Source organism: Garra rufa, chromosome 4, assembly GCF_049309525.1.
Source record: "Garra rufa chromosome 4, GarRuf1.0, whole genome shotgun sequence".
In the NCBI taxonomy this organism is placed as follows: Eukaryota; Metazoa; Chordata; class Actinopteri; order Cypriniformes; family Cyprinidae; genus Garra; species Garra rufa.
In genome coordinates, this window is record NC_133364.1 from 27,632,458 (window position 1) to 27,655,395 (window position 22,938).

The 22,938-nt window shown below is 42.0% G+C and overlaps 1 protein-coding gene across 1 annotated transcript in view; it reads left to right on the forward strand.

The window, feature by feature from the left end:
- Nucleotides 1–22,104, forward strand: part of iqsec3a (IQ motif and Sec7 domain ArfGEF 3a) — a 240,154-nt gene extending 218,050 nt beyond the window's left edge. The window contains exons 9-11 of the mRNA XM_073837815.1: nt 6,985–7,146; nt 20,457–20,549; nt 22,031–22,104. Coding sequence (XP_073693916.1) covers nt 6,985–7,146; nt 20,457–20,549; nt 22,031–22,104 — 329 coding nt within the window. The remainder of the gene's footprint in view (nt 1–6,984; nt 7,147–20,456; nt 20,550–22,030) is intronic.
- The last annotated feature ends 834 nt before the right edge of the window (nt 22,105–22,938 follow it).

The window sequence follows — 22,938 nt, forward strand, 5'->3', positions numbered from 1 at the left end:
TCTGCCAACATCACTTTCCGCTGTGTAGGTCAGTAATATCCAAACAGTTAAAAAGGTTATGGAAATGATAATAACCAATAACAATTGATTTCTAAAAATAAACATTACCACCTAGAATATGCAAAGGTCTTTCATCAGCCTCCAAATTTACTCTAAAATACTCCTCAATAGTGGGTCCCGCCATTATTCACTGACCCTCTTGTGTAATGTTCAAATGTACATGGAACACAAAAGAAGAATCTTTTAAAGAATTGTCATGTTTAGTTAGTGACAGTTTCCAATAGTGACCATGTCTGCCAAGCTTCAAAAAAGGACAAAAATACAAACAAGTATAACATGACTCACATGACTCATATAGCACATATCAATACTTCTAAATATGTCATGTTAGGTTATAACAGACATATTTAATTTTTCAGACTATGACAGCATTGACGTTAATAAATAAGTGAATCTGGAAATGACCGCTGTCTAGATCTGACCTTCAGAAGAAAATTACCAGTGAATAACAGAGTTCCCTTCCGGGAACTCGAGCCGCGTCATGGAACGCTATGGGGAACGCCATTGGCGGGCAGCACTCTGAATCATGTCTACAACCAATGAACGACGGGGGTGACGTCACAGGCACGGTGACGTCATCGACCAGGAAGTATAAAGCACGTGCGTTTGACGCCCGCGGCAGCTTTTGTCATTCAGCGAGAGCGCTCTGTGTCTGTCTGTCTCTGAAGTCATTGCTGTTTTTCGTGCCCAGTTTGGTACACTTTTATTTGAGCAATGGCTTCATCACAACCTGCTAATAAAAAAGAGAGTTTGGTAGCGGTGAAGAGCCCGCATAGGCGGTGTGTCCCTCCCTGCCAACATTATATTGTTGGTGGGGATACACACAGCCTATGCGTGGTCTGCTTGGGAGCGGAGCACGCACAGTCAGCCCTCGAAAAGGCTGGCTGTCCGCACTGTGAACGCCTTCCGGTGCGGGTGCTTTGCTCCCGGAAAGCCCTCTTTGCGGAGGGGGCTTTCACCAGCGTTCCCCGCGGGTCTGGCCCCGCTTCCGTCGAGGCGGAGCGGCGGCTGCACTCGTGGGGTTCGCAGCTCGATCTGCTGGAGGGATTGGAGACGGGTAACTCCCTATCTCCGCCCTCACTCAGTGGATCGAGTGACCTCCTCCTGGATGCGGAAGCCCGCACTGCGGTTTCTTCCCCCCGGGAGGAGGCTCCAGAGTTTCTCCTTTCTTCCTCCGAGGAGGTTGAGATGGAGAGCCTGGAAGAGTCACAACCGCCACCACGGTCGCCTCACTATGAGGAGCTCGTTGAGGTGCTAACAAACGCGGTAGCCAAATTAAACATCTCCTGGCCCGTGGAAGAACACCATGAGCCGCAGAGAAGCCAATTAGATGATCGCTTCCTGCGGACCAAGTCAGCACCTCATAAACGGAGCCTTCCCTTCTTCCCCGATCTCCATAAAGAGCTAACGAGATCGTGGGAAAAGCCGTACTCCTTCCGCCTTTTCTCCCCCGCTGAAAATTATGGTAATGTGGGGGGGGCGGAGGAGGGCGGCTACAGGACGATGCCACGGGTTGAACAGACGCTTGCGGGCTATCTGTCACCCGGCTCGGCGTCGTCCTTGAAGGCTCCGTCCTTGCCCACAAAGCCGCTTAAAGTTACATCTGGCTTGATGGGCAAGGCTTACATGGCAGCAGGTCAAGCCGGTACATGCCTTCACACCATGGCAATTCTCCAAGCGTACCAGGCTGACCTGCTGAAGGAGTTCAGCGACGTCGAGGAAGTTAATATTACAGAGATGCAAAAAACTGCAGATCTCGCTCTCCGCGCCACCAAGGAGTCCGCCCGCACTGTGGGGCGGTCTATGGCAGCCCTGGTGGCCGCGGAGAGGCATCTCTGGCTGACCCTGTCCGAAGTAAAAGAGAAGGACAGGGTCACGCTCCTGGACGCCCCCCTGTAACCATCTGGCCTCTTCGGTGCCTCGGTCGACACAGTTGTCGCCAGGCACCAGGAGGCCCGCAAGCAGGCGGCGGCTTTCAGGACGTTCCTTCCTCGCCGCGTGTTCTCCTCTGAGGCTGCTGGACGGGAGCAGCCTCAGCCGTGCACGAGCTCCCATAGAGAGGCGCAGAAACAGAGCGTTGCCGCCCGTGCTCCTCCGGCTAAGCCTAGAGGACCCGGAAAGCAACGCTCTAAGTCGGGGGCTTTCTCGAAGAAGAGGCCCGACCTGAGGGTCGTCCTCCAATCGAGGAGGTCCTCGACCAAGCGGCCCTGACGGTTGTGGCTCAGGGTCGTTGAGGGCAGCCCCTCTCGAGGGGGTTTGCACCGTACCCATCTCCCGCGAACACCATTCTCTAGCTGTTCCGCCCGGAAATGTAGCGGCCCTGGAGAGTTTGCAACCCCCGCGGGGGTCTTCAGAGGAGCTAGTTCAGGAGCTTCCTGCCAGCTCGCTGTTACAGGTCTCCGAATTAGTTCCTCGAATAAATCCAGACACCAGTCTCGAGAGGCTGGTTCCCTTAGTAAACTTTCTGGCAGCGTGGAAACTACTGCCAAATGTTTCTATGTGGGTCCTGTGTACTGTAGAGAAAGGTTACGCTATTCAGTTCGGCGCCAAGCCGCCACCTTTCAGCGGGGTATTTCCAACTTTAGTAAGCCCCGAGCAGGGTCTGGTAATGGAACAGGAAGTAGAAACTCTTCTGAGGAAGGAGGCCATCGAGGTGGTCCCTCCTCAAGACAGGGAATCCAGGTTCTACAGCCGGTACTTCATTGTTCCGAAGAAGGAAGGGGGACTTCGGCCCATCTTAGATCTCAGGCTTCTAAACCGCTCAGTCAGAAAACTGAAGTTCAGAATGCTCACAGTCAAGCAGGTCGTGTCACAAATCAGGTCCGAGGACTGGTTTGTCACGATAGATCTAAAAGACGCATATTTTCACGTCTCCATCCTTCTTCAACACAGGAAGTTTCTCAGGTTCGCTTTCAGGGGCGAAGCTTACCAATACAGAGTACTTCCTTTCGGCCTAGCTCTCTCACCCCGAACTTTCACGAAGTGTGTGGATGCTGCGCTGGCTCCACTGCGACTCCAGGGCATCCGCATACTCAACTACATAGACGACTGGCTTATCCTAGCCAGTTCAGAGCAGTTAGCGGTTTAGCATCGAGGTGTTGTTCTCGCTCACATGCAAAAGTTGGGGTTGAGACTCAACGCCAAGAAGAGTGTGCTCTCTCCATTACAGAGGACCACCTACTTAGGTGTAGTGTGGGATTCGACCACGATGCAGGCACGAATGTCTCCTGCTCGGATCGATTCCATACTTACTGCAGTAAATGCGGTCAAGCTAGGCCAGTCACTCACTGTCAAACAGTTCCAAGTACTGTTAGGTCTTATGGCAGCCGCTTCCAACGTAATACCTTTTGGACTGCTGCACATGAGGCCACTACAGTGGTGGCTCAGGACCAGGGGGTTCTCCCCGAGGGGAAACCCGTTCCGCAAGATCAAGGTCACGCGGCGCTGCCTACGTGCATTGGCCATGTGGAAGAAACCCTGGTTCCTCTCTCAGGGTCCGGTATTGGGGGCTCCCTGTCGCCGTGTCTCGCTAGCAACAGATGCGTCCCTCACCGGATGGGGGGCGGTCATGAGTGGCCGCTCAGCCCAAGGCCTGTGGAGCGATCACCATCTCTCCTGGCACATAATCGCCTAGAGATGCTGGCCGTATTCCAGGCTCTGAAGAGTTTTCTCCCAGACCTAAGAAACCGTCATGTGCTGGTCCGTACAGACAGCACTGCGGTGGTTTACTATATAAACCATCAAGGAGGACTCCGCTCACGCCCCTTGTACAAGCTGGCGTACCGGATACTCCTTTGGTCTCAAGGAAAACTCCTCTCCCTGAGAGCAGTCCATATTCCTGGACATCTGAATGTGGGAGCAGACGTCCTGTCGAGGCAGGGGCCGAGGCCCGGGGAATGGATGCTTCACCCAGAGGTGGTGAAGCAGATCTGGAGAGTGTTTGGCCAGGCACAGGTGGACCTTTTCGCGACTCGAGAGACATCGCAATGTCCCCTCTGGTACTCTCTAGTTCCTCCAGCTCCACTGGGGCTGGATGCCATGGTACAGACGTGGCCGAGGCTTCGTCTGTACGCTTTTCCCCTGATCGCTCTGCTCCCGGGAGTTCTGGAAAGGGTCCGCCGGTTTCAAGTACGGCTGTTACTAGTAGCCCCGTACTGGCCGGCCCGAGTGTGGTTCTCGGACCTAATATCTCTCCTCGACGGCTCTCCATGGGAGATTCCCGTCAGGAGGGACCTCCTATCTCAGGCTGGGGGCGCAATTTGCCACCCCCACCCAGAGAAGTGGAGGTTATGGGTGTGGCCCCTGAGGGGACACAACTCATAGGATCGGGTCTCTCAACCGAGGTTGTTGAAACCCTTCTCCAATCCAGAGCTCCCTCTACGAGGAAACTGTATGGCCTTAAGTGGAACTTGTTTGTGAGATGGTGCCACGAGCGCCCCTTAGACCCAGTTAACTGCCCGGTTGGTACAGTGCTGGAGTTCCTACAATCTCGCCTTTCCGCAGGGCTAGCTCACTCCACCCTGAAGGTTTACGTGGCGGCTATAAGTGCCTACCACGCCCCTCAAGGTGGCCTCTCAGTGGGCAGAGATCCCTTGGTCATTCGTTTCCTCCGCGGTGCACTCAGGTTGAGGCCTCGAGTGAAACCGAGGGTTCCTACGTGGGACCTAGATGTGGTGCTAGAAGCTCTATGTAAGCCTCCATTTGAGCCCATAGAAGAGATTACAGATCGCATGCTTACCATTAAGACAGCGCTTCTGTTAGCACTCACCTCTCTTAAGAGAGTTGGGGACCTGCAGGCCCTTTCGGTGGCCCCTTCTCATTTAGAGTTTGCTCCAGGGATGGCCAAGGCCTTTCTTTACCCTAGAGTCGGGTACATCCCGAAGGTCCCCTCCCTAGCGCCACAGCCCGTAACGCTACAAGCGTTTTATCCTCCTCCATTCGTGGAGCCGAGTCACAGGAAGTTGAACTGCATGTGCCCAGTCAGAGCCTTAGACGCCTACGTCCACAGAGCTGCCATGTGGCGTAGAACAGAGCAACTGTTCGTCTGTTACGGCCCCCCAAAGAGGGGGGGCCCGGCTGCAAAGCCCACTATTAGTAGATGGATCATCGATGCCATTTCTACTGCTTACGAGTCCTCTGGTCTCCCATCTCCCTTGGGACTCAAGGCTCACTCCACTCGAGGTCTATCTGCCTCGAAAGCTCTGACAGCAGGTGTCCCCATCCAGGACATCTGCAATGCTGCGGGTTGGTCCTCGCCCCTGACATTCGTCAGGTTTTACGAACTCGACCTCAGAGCCGCTCCAGGCTCCGCTGTCCTCTCGACTTAGCGAGACTAGGTCCAGAGAGTCAGCCACCTCCCTAGCCAGGAGGAGACTTCTCAAGGCGCATTCTTTCTACGGAAAGAAGAGAAGTCACTTTCGCCACAAAGAGATCTGCATCCTCAACCTTTTTGTCCGTGGAAAACTAGACAAAAGCTCTTACTCTCGCACTCTGGTGCTGTTACCAGACCGAGCTCTTTCAGTCCCTCTTGTTCTGGCGGAACCCCAGACAAAGGACTAAGACTCCTCGTGAGCCCGAGGGCCGAGGGGTGCCTCTTGCACTGGCTGGCGAACCAGGCAGAGGTTCACTTGTTCTCGTGTGCCTGAGAGCCGAGAACCATACAGCCCTCTTGTCCGCGGAATGCTAGACAATGGCTTAATTCCCCTCGTGTTCTGGCGCAAGATGCTACCAGACCGAGTGTATTTCGTTCCCTCTGGTTCTGGCCTTTCCCAGACCAAGGACTAAGACTCCTCGTCTGCCTGAGGGCCGAGGAGTGCCTCCTGCTCTGGCTGGCTACCAGGCAGAGGCCCCTACTGCCTTCCTCGTGAGCCCGAGGGCCGGGGATTGCAGTGCCCTCTGGTCCGCGTAATGCTAGACAATGGCTTATTCCCTCGCGTCCTGGCGGAGCTCCAGGCCGAGCCTTGGGTCCCTCTTGTTCTGGCTGAACCCCAGACAAAGGACTACCTTCTCCTCGTGTGCCTGCGGGCCGAGGAGCACTCTTGAGGTCGAGTGCACTGTCCTCGTGGGTCTGCGGACCGAGGACTACCCTACACCATCTGTCCGCGGAATGCTAGACAGTGGTCATTGCGGTCCCTCTTGTTCTGGCTAACTCCCAGACAAAGGACTAAGACTCCTCGTGTGCCTGAGGGCCGAGGAGTACCTCTCGCTCTGGCTGGTGACCAGACAGAGGAAGACTACCATTCCTCGTGTGCCCGAGGGCCGAGGACTACAGGGCCTTCTTGTCCGCAGAATGCTAGACAAGGGCTCTCTCTTTTCCACCCTGGTTGAGCAGACACTGCGCAGGGCTTGGAAATTATGGGGGCGTTGGTAGTCTCGTTCCCCATAGCGTTCCATGACGCGGCTCGAGTTCCCGGAAGGGAACGTCTCAGGTTACATATGTAACCCTAGTTCCCTGAGGGAACGAGACGCCGCGTCTCGGACCATAATTCCCGCACCCTGCGGCGCTCGCTTCATTCCTAAAGAGCTGCCGCGGGCGTCAAACGCACGTGCTTTATACTTCCTGGTCGATGACGTCACCGCGCCTGTGACGTCACCCCCGTCGTTCATTGGTTGTAGACATGATTCAGAGTGCTGCCCGCCAATGGCGTTCCCCATAGCGTTCCATGACGCGGCGTCTCGTTCTCTCAGGGAACTAGGGTTACATACGTAACCTGAGACGTTTAGCTCCAACCAGCTCCAACTTGCACCTTCTTGGAGTTTTTAGTAATCCTAAATACCTTCATTATCTTGATCAGGTGTGTTTGATTAGGGTTGGAGTGAAAATGTACAGAACTCTGGCCCTCCAGGAATTGAGTTTGAGACCACTGACCTAAACCTTAATAGTTTGCTAATGTAACATTTCTATTTTGTCTGTTTTTGTTTCAGACTATCCTCACGCCATCACTATTGTGTCTCCATGTTCGGGCTCCGACAAGAAGCAGGTGTTGAATTTCTGTGCTCAGAGTGCAGAGGAACTGCTCAAGTTCGTAGAGGACCTGAAGGAGTCCATCGCTGAGGTGTCAGAGATGGAACAAATACGTATTGAATGTGAGTAGGATGTGTGTCAAAATACGAGAGATTACAAATGCATTTATTTTTAATGTGCAGCTCATCCCACATAATTTGTGCGACAGACATGAATGATACCTCAAAACATGTAACTTATCGGAGTCTATCAGTACTTTTCTAACTGATTGATAAAACCCTGTATTTTATAGAATTTTTTTTTTGAACAAACAACCTGAGCTGCTACAGAGTACAGTATATCATAGACTTGTGGGTGGCTCTTTTGAGTTTGGCTAGTAAGCAATCAAGTGAAAAGATACTTTTTCATTTTTTTTTTCTTGATTCGTGATGTGAATCAGCAGTCTTCTCTTGAATACTGGACAGCGTTTCCATGGTAACACTTGGTAATGCTACCTATTTTTTTTTTTTACTTTTGCTATAAAAAATGTGTTTAAACCCATGCAGGGCTCTCCAGCACAATGCTAGGGTGTTGTTGGTGGTTGCCAGGATTTTGCTGCAGAATTTACATTAACATCTATACATTTGACAGATGCTTTTATCTAAAGCAGCTTGCAATGCTTTAAGACAGGGGTCCCCAAACTAAGGCCCACGGGCCGAATGCGGCCCGCACCCACATTTGAAACAGCCCTCTGAACAATGCCAGAAACATATTTTGAAAATGTAATTTTAAATATATGTTTTACTTATATCATATCGGTATTTGATAATAAAGGTTGGCTTTCAAACAAAAATTTCCCTTAGTTATTAACATAGCCTAACTATTTGTTAAATTCACCAACAGAATGGTACATTCAACGTAATGTGTCATCGCGATCGAACAGGTAATGCACGAGCCAGCTAGAAAATTCAGAGCGATGACAAAATGACTCAATAGCATTTGAGGTGAAACTAGCACTGCTTGTGGGACAAGTGCAAAAGCAAGACTTCATTCATCTCCCAGTTACCCAAAGTTTGGCCCCATTCCCAGTTGAAAAGTCTGTGGAGACGGAGTTTGATGTGTGATTCAAGAAACACAGTGGACCAACACCAGCAGATGACATTGCACCCCAAATCATCACAGACTGTGGAAACTTAACACTGGACTTCAAGCAACTTGGGCTATCAGCTTCTCCACCCTTCCACCAGACTCCAAGACCTTGGTTTCCAAATGAAATACAAAACTTGCTCTCATCTGAAAAGAGGACTTTGGACCACTGGGCAACAGTCCATTTCTTCTTCTCCTTAGCCTAGGTATGACGCCTTTGATGTTGTCTGTGGTTCAGGAGTGGCTTAACAAGAGGAATACAACAACTGTTGCCAAATTCCTTGACACGTCTGTGTGTGGTGGCTCTTGATGCCTCGACCCCAGCCTCAGTCCATTCCTTGTGAAGTTCACCCAAATTCTTGAATCGATTTTGCTTGACAAGCCTCTCAAGGCTGCGATTCTCTCGGTTGGTTGTGCATCTTTTTCTTCTACACTTTTTCCTTCCATTCAACTTTCTGTTAACATGCTTGTATACAACACTCTGTGAACAGCCAGCTTCTTTGGCAATGAATGTTTGTGGCTTACCCTCCTTGTGAAGGGTGTCAATGATTGTCTTCTGGACAACTGTCAGATCAGCAGTCTTCTCCATGATGTGTATCCTAGTGAACCAAACTGAGAGACCATTTTGAAGGCTCAGGAGTTTATTAGCTGATTGGCATGTCACCATATTCTAATTTGTTGAGAGTGAATTGGATTTTTTTGTGAAATGTGAGCCAAATCATCATTAAAAGAACCAAAGACTTAAACTACTTCAGTCTGTGTGCATTGAATTGATTTAATACACAAGTTTCACAATTTGAGCTGAATTACTGAAATAAATGAACTTTTCCAGTCAAGTCAAGTCAAGATTATTTATACAGCGCTTTTTACAATACAAGTTGTGTCAAAGCAACCTTACAGTATTAAAATAATAAAATAAAATGATAATGCAAGAGTTCCATATTGCAACAAAGTCAAATTGGGGAGGACTCATCTGGTTCCCATGGCCTTGTGCCAGTGGCCGTTTAGGGTAGGAGTTCTTTCTTGATGATCTGTCTCTGGGGCTCATCTAGTTGACACGGTATCCGCTGACATTCGGCTGTAGGTGTTGATCCACCATCTGCTCTAGGTTTGGACTGGATCCGGGGGACTGCAGTGACCATCTGATCTGGATACGGACTGGATCTGGTGGCTATGGTGACCTGGAAATAAGAAACAAACTGACTAATATTAATGTAGATGCAAGAGTTCCAAGTTGCCACAAAATCAGATAGGAGAGGACTCATCTGGTTTTCGCTGTCTTGCGTCGATGGCCGTCTAGGTGATGAGGTCTTCACTGATGATCTGTCTTTGATGTGGTCTCTGCTGACATTCAGGGCTGTAGAGGATATCTCTGGGTGCTGATGGGTACGGACTAGATCCGGGAGACTGCAGTGACCGTCTGATCTGTATACAGGTGGCTACGGTGACCTCGGAATAAGAAGGAAAGATACTAATATTAGCGTAGATGCCATTCTTCTTCTGATGCAACGAGTACATCAGGTGTTATAGGAAGTGTCCCTGGTTCCGGTTGACCTAAATAATGCAGCCTAACAATCCTTTAACGGATTTGGATTATGAAATGTATTAAGTGTAGGCCAGGTTAAAGAGATGGGTCTTTAATCTAGATTTAAACTGACAGAGTGTGTCTGCCTCCCGAACAGTGTTAGGTAGATTGTTCCAGAGTTTGGGCGCTAAATGTGAAAAAGATCTGCCGCCCGCAGTTGATTTTGATATTCTAGGTACTATCAAATTGCCGGAATTTTGAGAACACAGCGGATGTGAGGGACTATAATATGATAAGAGCTCGCTCAAGTACTGAGGAGCTAAACCATTCAGGGCTTTATAAGTTATTAGCAAGATTTTGAAATCTATACAATGTTTAATAGGGAGCCAATGCTGTGCTGACAGAACCGGGCTAATATGGTCATACTTTCTGGTTCTAGTAAGAACTCTAGCTGCTGCATTTTGGACCAGCTGGAGTTTGTTTATTAAGCGTGCAGAACAACCACCCAATAAAGCATTACAATAATCAATCCTTGAGGTCATGAACGCATGGATTAACGTTTCTGCATTTGACATCGTGAGCATAGGTCGTAATTTCGATATATTTTTTAGATGAAAAAATGCGGTTTTGCAAATGCTAGAAATGTGGCTTTCGAAGGAAAGATTTCTGTCGAATAGCACACCTAGGTTCCTGACTGATGACGACGAATTGACAGAGCAGTCATTGAGTAATAGACTGTGTTTTAGGTTATTACATGCAGAGGTTTTAGGTCCAATAACTAACACCTCTGTTTTTTCAGAATTTAGCAGCAAAAAATTTCTTGCCATCCAATTTTTTATTTCAACTATGCATTCTGTTAGTTTTTCAGATTGGTATGTTTCGCCAGGCTGTGAAGAAATATAGAGCTGCGTATCATCAGCATAACAGTGAAAGCTAACACCATGTTTCCTGATGATATCTCCCAAGGGTAACATATAAAGTGTAGAAAGTAATGGCCCTTGAGGTACTCCATACTGCACTTGTGATTGATATGATACCTCGTCATTCACTGCTACGAATTGATGCCGGTCAGATAAGTACGATTCGAACCAAGCCAGTGCAGTACCACTAATGCCAACATAATTTTCAAGTCTATTTAAAAGAATATTGTGGTCAATAGTATCAAACGCAGCACTAAGATCCAGTAGTACTAATAGAGAGATGCATCCACGATCGGATGACAGGAGAAGATCATTTGTAACTCTAATAAGAGCAGTCTCAGTGCTATGATACGGTCTAAAACCTGACTGGAAATCCTCACAGATACCATTTTTCTCTAAGAAAGAACACAATTGTGAGGACACTACCTTTTCTAGTATCTTTGATAGAAAAGGGAGATTTGAAATTGGTCTGTAATTGTTTAATTCAGTGGAATCAAGTTGAGTTTTTTTAATTAGAGGCTTAATAGCAGCCAGTTTGAAAGTTTTGGGGACATATTCTAACGATAGTGACAAATTAATAATATTCAGAAGAGGATCTATGACTTCTGGAAGCACCTCTTTTAGTAGCTTAGATGGAATAGGGTCTAACATACATGTTGTCGGTTTTGATGATTTAATAAGTTTGTACAACTCTTCCTCTCCTATAGCTGAAAATGCATGGAATTGTTCCTCAGGAGATTTATAGCATATCTGATGCGATACTGTAGCGGATGGCTGCATAGTTACAATTTTATCTCTAATAGTATCTATCTTGGTAGTAAAATAGTTCATGAAGTCATTACTGCTGTGCTGTTGGGAAAATTCAGCACCTGTTGGTGCTTTATTCTTCGTTGATTTAGCCACTGTATTGAATAAATACCTAGGGTTATGTTTGTTTTCTTTTAAGAAAGATGAAAAATAATCTGATCTAGCAGTTTTTAATGCTTTTCTATAGGATATGTTACATTCACGCTGTCACACCCCCGGACTTTCATGTTGGTTTCTCCCATTTTCCCCCGCAGTTCTGAGTGTTTTTGGTTTCTCCCTCATCGTCTGCACCTGTGTTTGTAATTAGTCTGTCTATTTAAGGTATGTGTTTTCCCCTGTATTCTTGTCGGTCTTTAATGTTATCCTGATGTTTCCACTCCATGTTCCTGTGTCTGCCTGTTCCCATTGGATTTATTAAATGTTCGTCTTTTACTACGTCGTTGTTCGTGTGTTCCTGCCTGATTTGTGACAGAAAGACCGACCGATACAGTTTTTTTTTTTGCGTGTTCACCTCCGTTTTGTTTTCCGTTCGTTTTCTCCAGTCTTTTGTTTCCGTTGTGTTTCTTCCATGCATCACCTTCAACCTGAATTCATCCTCCTCCGGCTGAAGCAGGGGGATTTGCCGCTCGAGGGATTTACCGTAATGTTCCAGCTAGTAGCTAACACCACCAGCTACCTGGACGACGCGCTCTGTGCGTTCTATGACGCGAGTCTAAACGCATCATGCAGAGCGCCGTCGTCCGAAGACGGCCCTCGAGCGGAGTTCGCCGCGTTTGTGGAGTGGACACTGGCGAGAAACAGACCTTCGTTTCCCGCCTGTTCCCAGGACTATCTCGTCAGTGCCACTCCGGACCCAGAGCCCAGCCAGCCACCCCGACCCACGGATTATGAGCCCTACATAGACGGAAAGTCTGAGCCCGGAGCGACAGCAGTATGGAGTGCCGACGGGGTCAAAACTGCTGATCAGGTGCGTGAGCCGGCCATTACATCCGTGACGGTGGAGTGCTTCGTGGAGCAAGAGAGGGCTGTACAGAGCCCCGTCCACTGCACCGCCACTGGGGGTGAGCAAGAGCACAACTCTGGGGACTTAATTGACTGTTTCACGGAAATACCCATCTGCCTGGATTTCCCTCCCACCCTCCCTCTTCTGCCTAAGCCTGAATCTCCGCTGGTTCCGCCCAGCCTTCCAGAGTCACCGTTGGTTCCGCCCAGCCTTCATGAATCTCCGTTGTCTGCTGTCTGTCCCCTTGCTCACCCTCAGCCCACCATCTGTGCGGTGGGTTCGCCGCGGGTCTGCCAATCTCCATCGGTGTCATGGCTGGAGGATCCCTCACCATCGCCTCCAGCCCCAGAGTCCTGGACTCCGCCTCGGCCCTCCGACCCTGCGGCTCCACCCCGGCTCTCTGCTCCCTCGTCTCCGCTGTCGCCCGTCGGTCCACCAGCTCCACCGGGCTCCATCGTCCCTCCGGCTCCGCCCTGGTCAGTCGTCGCCCCACCTTCGCCTCTGGACTATACTCCTCCGGCTGTGCCTCGTCGCTCCGTCCCACCGGCTCGTTGGACCTCCTCCCTCCCACGGGCACAGCCTCGGCCCTCTGTCGCTCCGGCTCCGCCGCGGACCTCCGGATCTCCATCTCCGCCTTGGTCGCCAGAGCCTTGGGTTCCGCCTTGGCCCTCCGGATCCGTGGTGTCACCCAAGATCTTCGGCTTTCCGTCTCCGCATCGGGCTCTCCCACCACCTGCTCCGCCTCCATCGGTCGGACCCATGGAGTCGTCAGCCTCTCCTCCACCATGGCTCCTCCCTCCATCGGCTCCACCGTGGAATTACATCTTGGCTGCGGCCTGGGTCCCACCTGGCTCCTCCTGCTCCAGCCCCCTCCTGTCACCTCCTTGGCTCCTCCCTCCTTCATCACCTCCATGGACTGTTCCGTCGCCACCCTGGACTCCATCTTGTGCCCTCCTCCCGGGAGTCCGTCCTCCACCTAAGCCCCCTCCTAAGACTTTGTACTGGTTCCTTTTGTTTGTTTGTCAGCACGAGGACGTGCCTTCCGGGAGGGGGAGGTAATGTCACACCCCCGGACTTTCATGTTGGTTTCTCCCATTTTCCCCCGCAGTTCTGAGTGTTTTTGGTTTCTCCCTCATCGTCTGCACCTGTGTTTGTAATTAGTCTGTCTATTTAAGGTATGTGTTTTCCCCTGTATTCTTGTCAGTCTTTAATGTTATCCTGATGTTTCCACTCCGTGTTCCTGTGTCTGCCTGTTCCCATTGGATTTATTAAATGTTCGTCTTTTACTACGTCGTTGTTCGTGTGTTCCTGCCTGATTTGTGACACACGCCAGGCTGTACGGAAAACCTCTAGTTTTGTTTTCTTCCAGCTGCGTTCCATTTTTCGTCGTGCTCTCTTCAGTGCGCGAGTGTATTCAGTATACCACGGCGTCGGACTGTTTTCCTTAATTTTTCTTAACCGCAGAGGAGCAACTATATCTAAAGTGCTAGAAAAAAGAGAGTCAATAGTTTCTGTTGCATCATCAAGTTTTCCTGAGCTATCGGATATGCTGAAGAATTCAGATAAATCAGGAAGGTTACTTACAAAGCAGTCTCTTGTGGTAGAAGTAATGGTTCTACCGTACTTAAAGCGAGGAGTTAGTTTTACAGTTTTAGTTATCTGGAGTATACACAAGACTAGATAATGATCTGAGATATCATCACTTTGATGCAGAATTTCAACGCCATTAACATCAATTCCGTGTGACAATATTAAATCTAAAGTATGATTCCGGCAATGAGTAGGTCCTGAAACGTGTTGTCTAACCCCAATTGAGTTCAGAATATCTATAAATGCTGATCCCAATGCATCTTTTTCATTATCAACATGGATGTTAAAATCACCCACTATTAAGACTTTATCTTCGGATAGAAAATCAGCAAATTCTTTAATAAAGTCTGTATGGTGCCCTGGTGGCCTGTATACAGTAGCCAGTAAAAATGTCACAGGAGATTTATCATTAATACTTGATTCTTTGGATAATGTTATATGGAGCACCATTACTTCCATGACATTCTAATTTATTGAGATGCACCTGTATATCTTTTGAAAAGAAATGATCATTTGTCAGTGTGGTGAATAACAAAATAACAACTATTCTAGCAATAAAAGGTATAATAAATACAGGTAAAATCATAATAAAATAATAATAATACTAGTAGTCAGTCCGGCCAATGGAATTTTCTTTTATAAACCGACCCGGCCCCCATTAAAGAAAAGAAAATTATGTGGCCCTCTCAGAAAAAAAGTTTGGGGACCCCTGCTTAAAGACATGCTTTATTTGAGTTAAACTTGCAATTCTGAGAACATATCAGTCTTTTTTCAGAACTGGACTTTGTAATTCTCAATTGAGAGTTTTTATCTCACAATTCTGACTTTATTTCTCCAATTTTTTATAACTCACAATTGAGAGTTTATGTCATGCAATTTCAAGAAAAATGTCAGAATTTTAGGTTTGTATCTTGCAATTCTGACTTCAATAAAATAAAAATAAAAAGAATGCACAACTCAGATTTTCTTTTCTCACAATTTTAAGTTTACATCTCACAATTTTGACTTTTTTTCAGTGAATTGCAAAAAACTTGCAATTTTGAGAAATAAAGTCAGAATTGCAAGATATAAACTCACAACTCTGACTTTTTTTTCTCGGAATTGCGAGTTTATATCTCGTATTTCTGACTTTATAACATGCAGATACAAACTTTATTACATGAGATATAAACTTGCAATTCTGAGAATCAGTCTTTTTTTCAGAACTGGACTTTACAACTCACAGTTCCGAGTTTATATTTCACAATTCTGGGAAATAAATCACAATTGTAAGATGCAAACTTACATTTGCAATAAAAAAAAGTCACAATTGCAAGTTTTGGTAACACTTTATTTTAAGGATCAGGAATTAGACAGTACAGTAATTAATGACCAATAACTGCATTTGTAAATGACTAGTTATAGACTTGTATGCCATAACAAGCTATTTATAAGGCCTTTATTGGCTGTTGTCTTATGTTGGTCTTATAGACCCTTTATTTTTGTTTCTGTCCTAACAGTGTACTAATTGGCTAAACATAAAACATAAAAGCTACACATTCACATATTGTATTAAGAACTTATAAAGTGTGTAATTCACACAATACAAGCTATTAGTTTGTTTTATGTTTAGCTAATTAATACACTGTTAGGATAGAAACAAGTATAAAGGGTCTATAAGACAAAAATAAGACAACAACCAATAAAGGCCTTATAAATAGCTTATAATGGCATACAAGTTCATAACTAGTCACTTACAAATGCAGTTATTAGTCATTAATTACTGTCTTCCTGATCCTTAAAATAAAGTGTTACCCAAGTTTTTATCTCACAATTGTGAGTTTATATTCTGCTATTCTGACTTTATAACTTGCAATTGGGAGTCAGAATTGTAATATAAACTCAGTATTTATCATTTGCAATTGAGAGTTTATATTTTACAATTCTGGGAAAAAAAGTCAAGATACAAACTTGAATTTTTGAGAAAAAAAAAAAGTCAGAATTGTGAGATTTTATCCAGTTCTTTTTTTCAGAACTGGACTTTGTAATTGAGAGTTTATCTCTCACAATTCTGTGGGAAAAAAGTATTTTTTTTTTTTTTAATAATATTTTTATTCGTTTTACATTGCATAACAAACACCAAACCAAACAACAAAATACATTAAAAAAAATAATAATAATAAATAAAAAAATACAAAAATACAAGAATAATAGTAATAATTAAAAAAATTGAAAGAAAAAAAAAACTTTTAAGAGTAATCAGGGCATATTGGCAGTTTCAAGTGAAAACAAAAGCACTCAAAAAAGGGGGTAGACAGCATACTGTTTTCCACAGCCTTAGAATGACACTCTTAGCAATAATCATTCCGTAAATTATGGTACTTTGTACAGACACATTATGATCTAATAGAGAAACAGAACACCCAAACAATGCAATTTCTGGATCAGGTGTAAAAACACAAGCATACATGTCAGAAAACCACTTAAATATGTCACACCAAAAATCGTAGAGTTTTGGACATGTCCAAAAGAGATGGGTCAGAGAGCCTTCTGCAGATTTACACCGGTCACAAATAGGAGATATAGTAGGAAAAATTCTGTGCAATTTAGATATTGAATAGTGCAGTCTATGCATCACCTTGAACTGAATTAACTGATGTCTAGAATTAATAGAACAAGATCGAATTCTGCTGAGGTTCTCCTCCCATACATCAGTTTCAATCTGTATACCCAGTTCCTCCTCCCAAGCATTCTTCAAAAAATGTGTAGAATAACTCACTTCTTGAGAAAATACACTTACAAAATCTGAAACCAGATGTTTGGAATCAGGTGAGCCCAACAATAGCCTATAAATCACAATTGCAAGATATAAACTCGAATTTGAGGGGGGAAAAAGTCAGAATTGTGAGTTTTTAGAACTCGCAATTGCGAATTTATGTCATGCAATTTTAAGACAGATTTCAGAATTTTAAGTTTGTATCTTGCAATTCTGACTTCAATAAAATAAAAAAGTATGCGCAACTCTGACTTTCTTTTCTCACAATTTTAGATTTACCTTTTGCAATTCTGACTTTTTTTCTCAGAATTGTGATAAACACTTGCAATTGCGACTTATAAAGTCAGAATTGTGAGATTTAAACTCACAGTTCTGAGAAAGAAAGTCAGAATTTCAAAATATAAAATCGCAATTCTGAAAAATAAAGTCGCAATTTTGAAAAAATAAAGTTGCGAGATGTAAACTCACAATTCAGACTTTTTTTTCTCAGAATTGCAAGTTTATATCTCACACTTCTGACTTTATAACATGCAATTGTGTGTTTATATATCCCAATCCTGGGGACAAAGTCACAAATGCAAGATACAAACTCACATTTGCTAAAGAAAATTGCAAGTTGCATGTTTTTATCTTGCCTTGTCAAGCCTTCTTAGTGTTGTAAAAATATCGATTTTGATGCGCTCAAATGTATGCCCCTAGTATTCCCATTCACCGGCCACTGACCACAAAACTAAATCACGGTCAATCTCAAAAACGGCTCGTTTGTCGTAATTATGCTTTTAGATATAAGTTTGTCTCGTTTACAGTAAAAAAAAAAAAAACAGCCCAGGTTGCATTTTGGCAACAGTTATCCTTTAGGAAAATGCATTTTCCACAAAAAAAAAAAAGATTTTAGCACTGTAAATAAATGAGTGTATTTAAAGAATTATTTCATTAAATAAATATGTATGTATTGTATTTCAATGTAAATGCAATTATTAAATTCAAAACATCAACCAAAAAACAGAATGCATCGTTTCTGAACCATACTTCTGTTTACAAATGTGAAGAATGTTTATTGGATCAGTGGATTTTTTTTTTTTTTTGTAATATCATCTGCTTTCTATTCACATTTTGTGGCCTTAGCTCCTCTACTGTTTATTTGCACTGAGTTTTTGTAAATATGGAGTGTATATGTTTGCTTTCCCTGTCCGTTTGTCCTTTAGGAATCTCGCTGAGCTGTTTTGATGCCCTATAATAAATGAAATGTTTCATTTGCACAGTCCTGTCAGGCTTTCAAATATCCTCTGAAGGAACTGAGAAGGTATGAGATGGAAGCAGGAACAGAGAAATGTCTTTTGGTTTCCATGAGGGAGAAAAACAAAAGGAAAGACAGAAAGAGAAAGGGCTGAGTGCCAGTGGACATCAAAGCATGTATTCTGCTGAGGCCGGTTTGTTTTCATTACATTCTGTGCTAGAGAGAGCAAGGGTCCATGCGAAGTCTTGTGCTGTATGTGTATCTGTGTCAGCATTTTCACCGGAAAGAAAGAGATAAGCACCTTTACTCTCTTTCAGGAATACAGCTGTTGGTGAACTGAGAGCTGTCATCTACACTGCTACAGATCTTTTCTTTTCCACATAAAGGGACTTCTCTTTACAATCCAATAATGAATAAATGCCTTTGTGAATTGATGCTTTTACTTGCATTTCATGTCTTTATATTTATTTTAGCTTATTTTTATGTAATTTGTGTTGAACTAAGGCAGGCAATCTGCTGTTCTGTTATCCGAAGGTACTCTGGAGGTCTTGCTGTGAATTAATACTCTCAAATCTCTTTCTAGAAATGTAGAAAAATAATACTGAAAAGAGGGGCAAAATTGGCCAAATTAAAAGTACTTCTTTATCCATATTTTATAATACTTAACCCCTGTTATATTTATTCATCATCATCATCAATGAAATTAGTGTCACTCACATAAATCAACATGAAAATAATCATTTTAAAATAAATAAAAATAGTAATAATAGTTGCCTTATTTATTTATTTTTATAATTAATTACAGTACATTTATGCTAATTATGTTATTTTTTACTTGCTAAAATCAAGCAACATAAAAATTGCAACAATCTATTATTGTTATTATTATTACTATTATTATTATTATTATTATTATTATTATTATTATTAATGAAAATAGTCATGAAGCAACATGAAAACCAACAAATATTTTAAAATAGTAAAAAATAAATAAAATAAAATAAATAAGAGTAGTAGTATAAATAATTGCATTATTTATTTATTTATTTATTATTTATTATTATTGTTACATGTTATATTATAATTGCTCAGTTTTTCAATAATAATTAACCATTTTAGATTCGTATGTTAAATTAGCAGCTATAACTTATTTGCTTTTAACTAAACAATGAAAAAATAAAATAAAATAAAATAAAATGCAAAAAAAAAAAAATACAAAATAAATCACCCAACATAAAAAATTGTAACAATGTGAACTAAAGGTATACATTTTTTTATTTCATTATTTGAAACACCATCATTATTATTATTATTATTATTATTATTATTATTATTATTATTATTATTATTATTATTATTATTATTATTATTATTATTATCAATGAAATTAGTGTAACTCACATTAATCAACGTAAAAACAATTATTTATTGATTTATTAGATAATTAATTACAGTAAATGTATGCTAATTACTATTGATTAGCTGAATGAATCAAGCAACATAAATTAGCAGCCCTAACTTAATTACTTTTATCTAAACAATGAAAATAATAATAATAATAATAAAAGTTAAAAAATCAACCAACATAAAAATAGTAAAAATGTGTGTGTATATATATATGTATTTTATATATATGTATTTTATTTCATTATTTTAAACACCATTTTTATTATTATTATTATTATTATTATTATTATTATTATTATTATTATTATTATCAATAAAATTAACTCATGAATCAACATGAAAATCATCAATCATTTTAAAATCATTAAAAAAATATGTAAATAATCATTTATTTATTTTAATAATTAATCATAGTAAGTTTATGCATTAAGTTGTCAGCCATAATTGTATTGCTTTTGACTTTTGACTGTTTCACAATCGTTACATGGAAACTTCTGCTGAAAAAAAAAACTTTTTTTCTTTTTTAATCAACATGAACATCAACATTTATTTCATTATATTAAACATTCTTATTATATTTGTCATATATTTTTACTCCATTTGTCTGCACACATTTTCACTTCTCAGGAACAAAAGAGGACACATTTTCCCCTCCTTTTATCCTTGAATTTACTACTGTAATAAATATGTTTAATTAGGTAGCATGTTGTGTTTTAGTATCCGGATGACTGGTTGTCAGCCATTCTTTGTGCATTCACAGGTTTTTATCAAGGCTTAGTCCTTTCTTATGGCTTCATTAAATCAGAAGGCATATTTCCCCTAAAAGAGTCCTAATGTAGAGCCAGAACTTTTGTTGGAAAAGGGAAAAGCTCTTTTGTAGCCTGATTAGAAATGACAGGCAATTATCATCAAGCCCTGAGTGTAAGTATGGTGATTTGGAGCTCTGCTGTTTAGAGACGGATGACTCAAGGTTTAGAGGATATGAGCATGCTGTTGTGTGTGTGTGTGTGTGTGTGTGGCATGGACTTCAAGCTCTCCTGGTCTCTTTTCACTGTCTTTTTAGGGGAGTTGGAGAAACAACAGGGAGCCAAAACACACTCCATCAAGAACAACGGAACTCAGCTTGAGTTGAGGGGAAGACAGGGTTCTCCTTCAGGTACTTTACAACACATTTATCTGCTGTGTTTCATATGATTTGCATTCAACATTTGTTAATGTATTATCAAGCAGTTTTTACAGTGTGTGCTATACAGTATATGTCAACATATCAAAGAAGTCCAATATTATATTATTTTATTTTATTTTATTTTATTGTAAATATTTTTTTCCTTGGTGTAACTTTGTGACACATACCGACAGAGGTTCTGAGACACATTTTTTAAAAACTTTTTTTAGCTGGAAACACAATGCTCACGCCACATAATAATAATAATAATAATAATAATAATAATTATTATTATTATTATTATTATTATTATTATTATTATTATTATATTTTGATTTACATTTTTAAAAGCTGAACTTTTTCAACTTGAAACACAATGTTCATGCCATAATAATAAAAATAATAATAATAATAATAATAATAATAATAATAATAATAATAATAATAATAATAATAATAATAATAATATAACAGCCGACAACAGCCACCAGATTTCTTTCCATTATGAATAATGCTTTTTTTTAATTTACATTATTTACATTTTTAAAAACTGAACTTTTTCATGCCACACGATAATAATAATAATAATAATAATAATAATAATAATAATAATAATAATAATAATACCTATTTTATTTACTTTTTTCATGCCACACAATAATAATAATAATAATTATTATTATAATTATTATAATTATAATTATAATTATAATTATAATATAACAGCCAACAGCAGCCACCAAATTTATTTAATAATAATAATAGTAATACCTATTTTATTTACATTTTAAAAACTTAACTTTTTCATGCCACACAATAATAATAATAATAATAATAATAATAATAATAATATAACAGCCAACAGCAGCCACCAGATTTATTTAATAATAATAATAATAATAATAATAATAATAATAATAATAATAATACTTATTTTTAGTAAGTTACCAAGGCAGCATTTTAAAAAAATGTTAAGGTGTAATATATATATAGTATATATATATATATATATATATATATATATATATATATATATATATATATATAGTTCTAGTTCTAGTTAACAATAACAACACTGGTTACCAACACTGGAAATATAGCCTACGTAGAATATCTGTAGAATAGTTCTTCTTTCAGAATCTAAGGTAACAGATCATGACAATGATGTGCTGCAGTAAAGTTATTAAATAATTCAAAAAACAAAATTAAAGACTAACCTTGGAGTCAAAGAACAAAAAAGTCAGTCTACCAAGTGAGTCTAGTGTGTCTACGAAGCCATCACAGAGACCAGAATTATTATGCTTTCCAGGAGCAAATCCCAGAATGCAATGAAATAAGCTAGTGGGGAAAATCATTAAATATGCATGGAGGATAAAATGAAAATACTTCCATTTCATTTTTCATCATTTTTAATGCATATTGAACCTATCTTTAATATTTTAAATCTGATTTGGACTCTTTTCCTTGCTTAGGCAAACAGGAAATTAACACGTCACAGAGCGGACACAATGCAGTAGAGGTAAGAGCTCAGTGTTCCCGCAGGTAGTCCCTACAGACCCCTAGCATCCGTCAGTAGCTTACAGCTTATAGGAAACATAAAGCTAGTGAACAGGAATTAACAAGCTACAACAGCCATATGCTCGTGCTGGAGTGAAACGCAGTGTCCTCAACCAGACGACCTTCCGCTTCCCATAAAGTCATTCTAAACGTTATCGCCGCCAAACCCAAAGTCGACAGCAGCCCCTGGAGGTAAAACTCATCAGTGCACCATTGCCCCCGTCTGTTAAATTAACATTGCTGTGTGGAGGAGGATTTTGTACACGTTTTATATATATATATATATATTATATATATATATAATCAGAAAAAGTTCAACAGACGGTGGATAGAAGAGAAAAGGAAGACAAGTTAGACAAGCTTTCCATAATTGTGGTAGTGTTCAGAAAGGGATTATTTGAATATTTGACTTGAAGTCATATTTTAAACAGTACGCAAAAAAACAAATCTCAAAAATGACTTCTTGTTTGTGAATGGATTCATAAAATGAGTTACCCCTTCAGTCGAATCACTTCGACGTTACATTGGGATCTCGCTTGAGAGACCGATCATCTCTGAGCCTTATATTAAAAAAGGCCAATTGCAAATTGGCGAGTGGACGTGCCGAGTGACCACCCCCCCGTACATACGGGTATATAAGATGGCGGCGCGCATCACTCAAACAGACTTTCGCTTTCAGAGCCTTCATGCTCAAGCCTTCTGCTTCTCCAAAAAGAAGAAAACTTCACGTTCCTGCTGCTGCTCTTCTCTGCTGGTGTGCGCCGATCGAATAAGAGACAATCTACTGAAAGAGTGAATTTCTCGGCGCTGCCAGCGGGGTCCC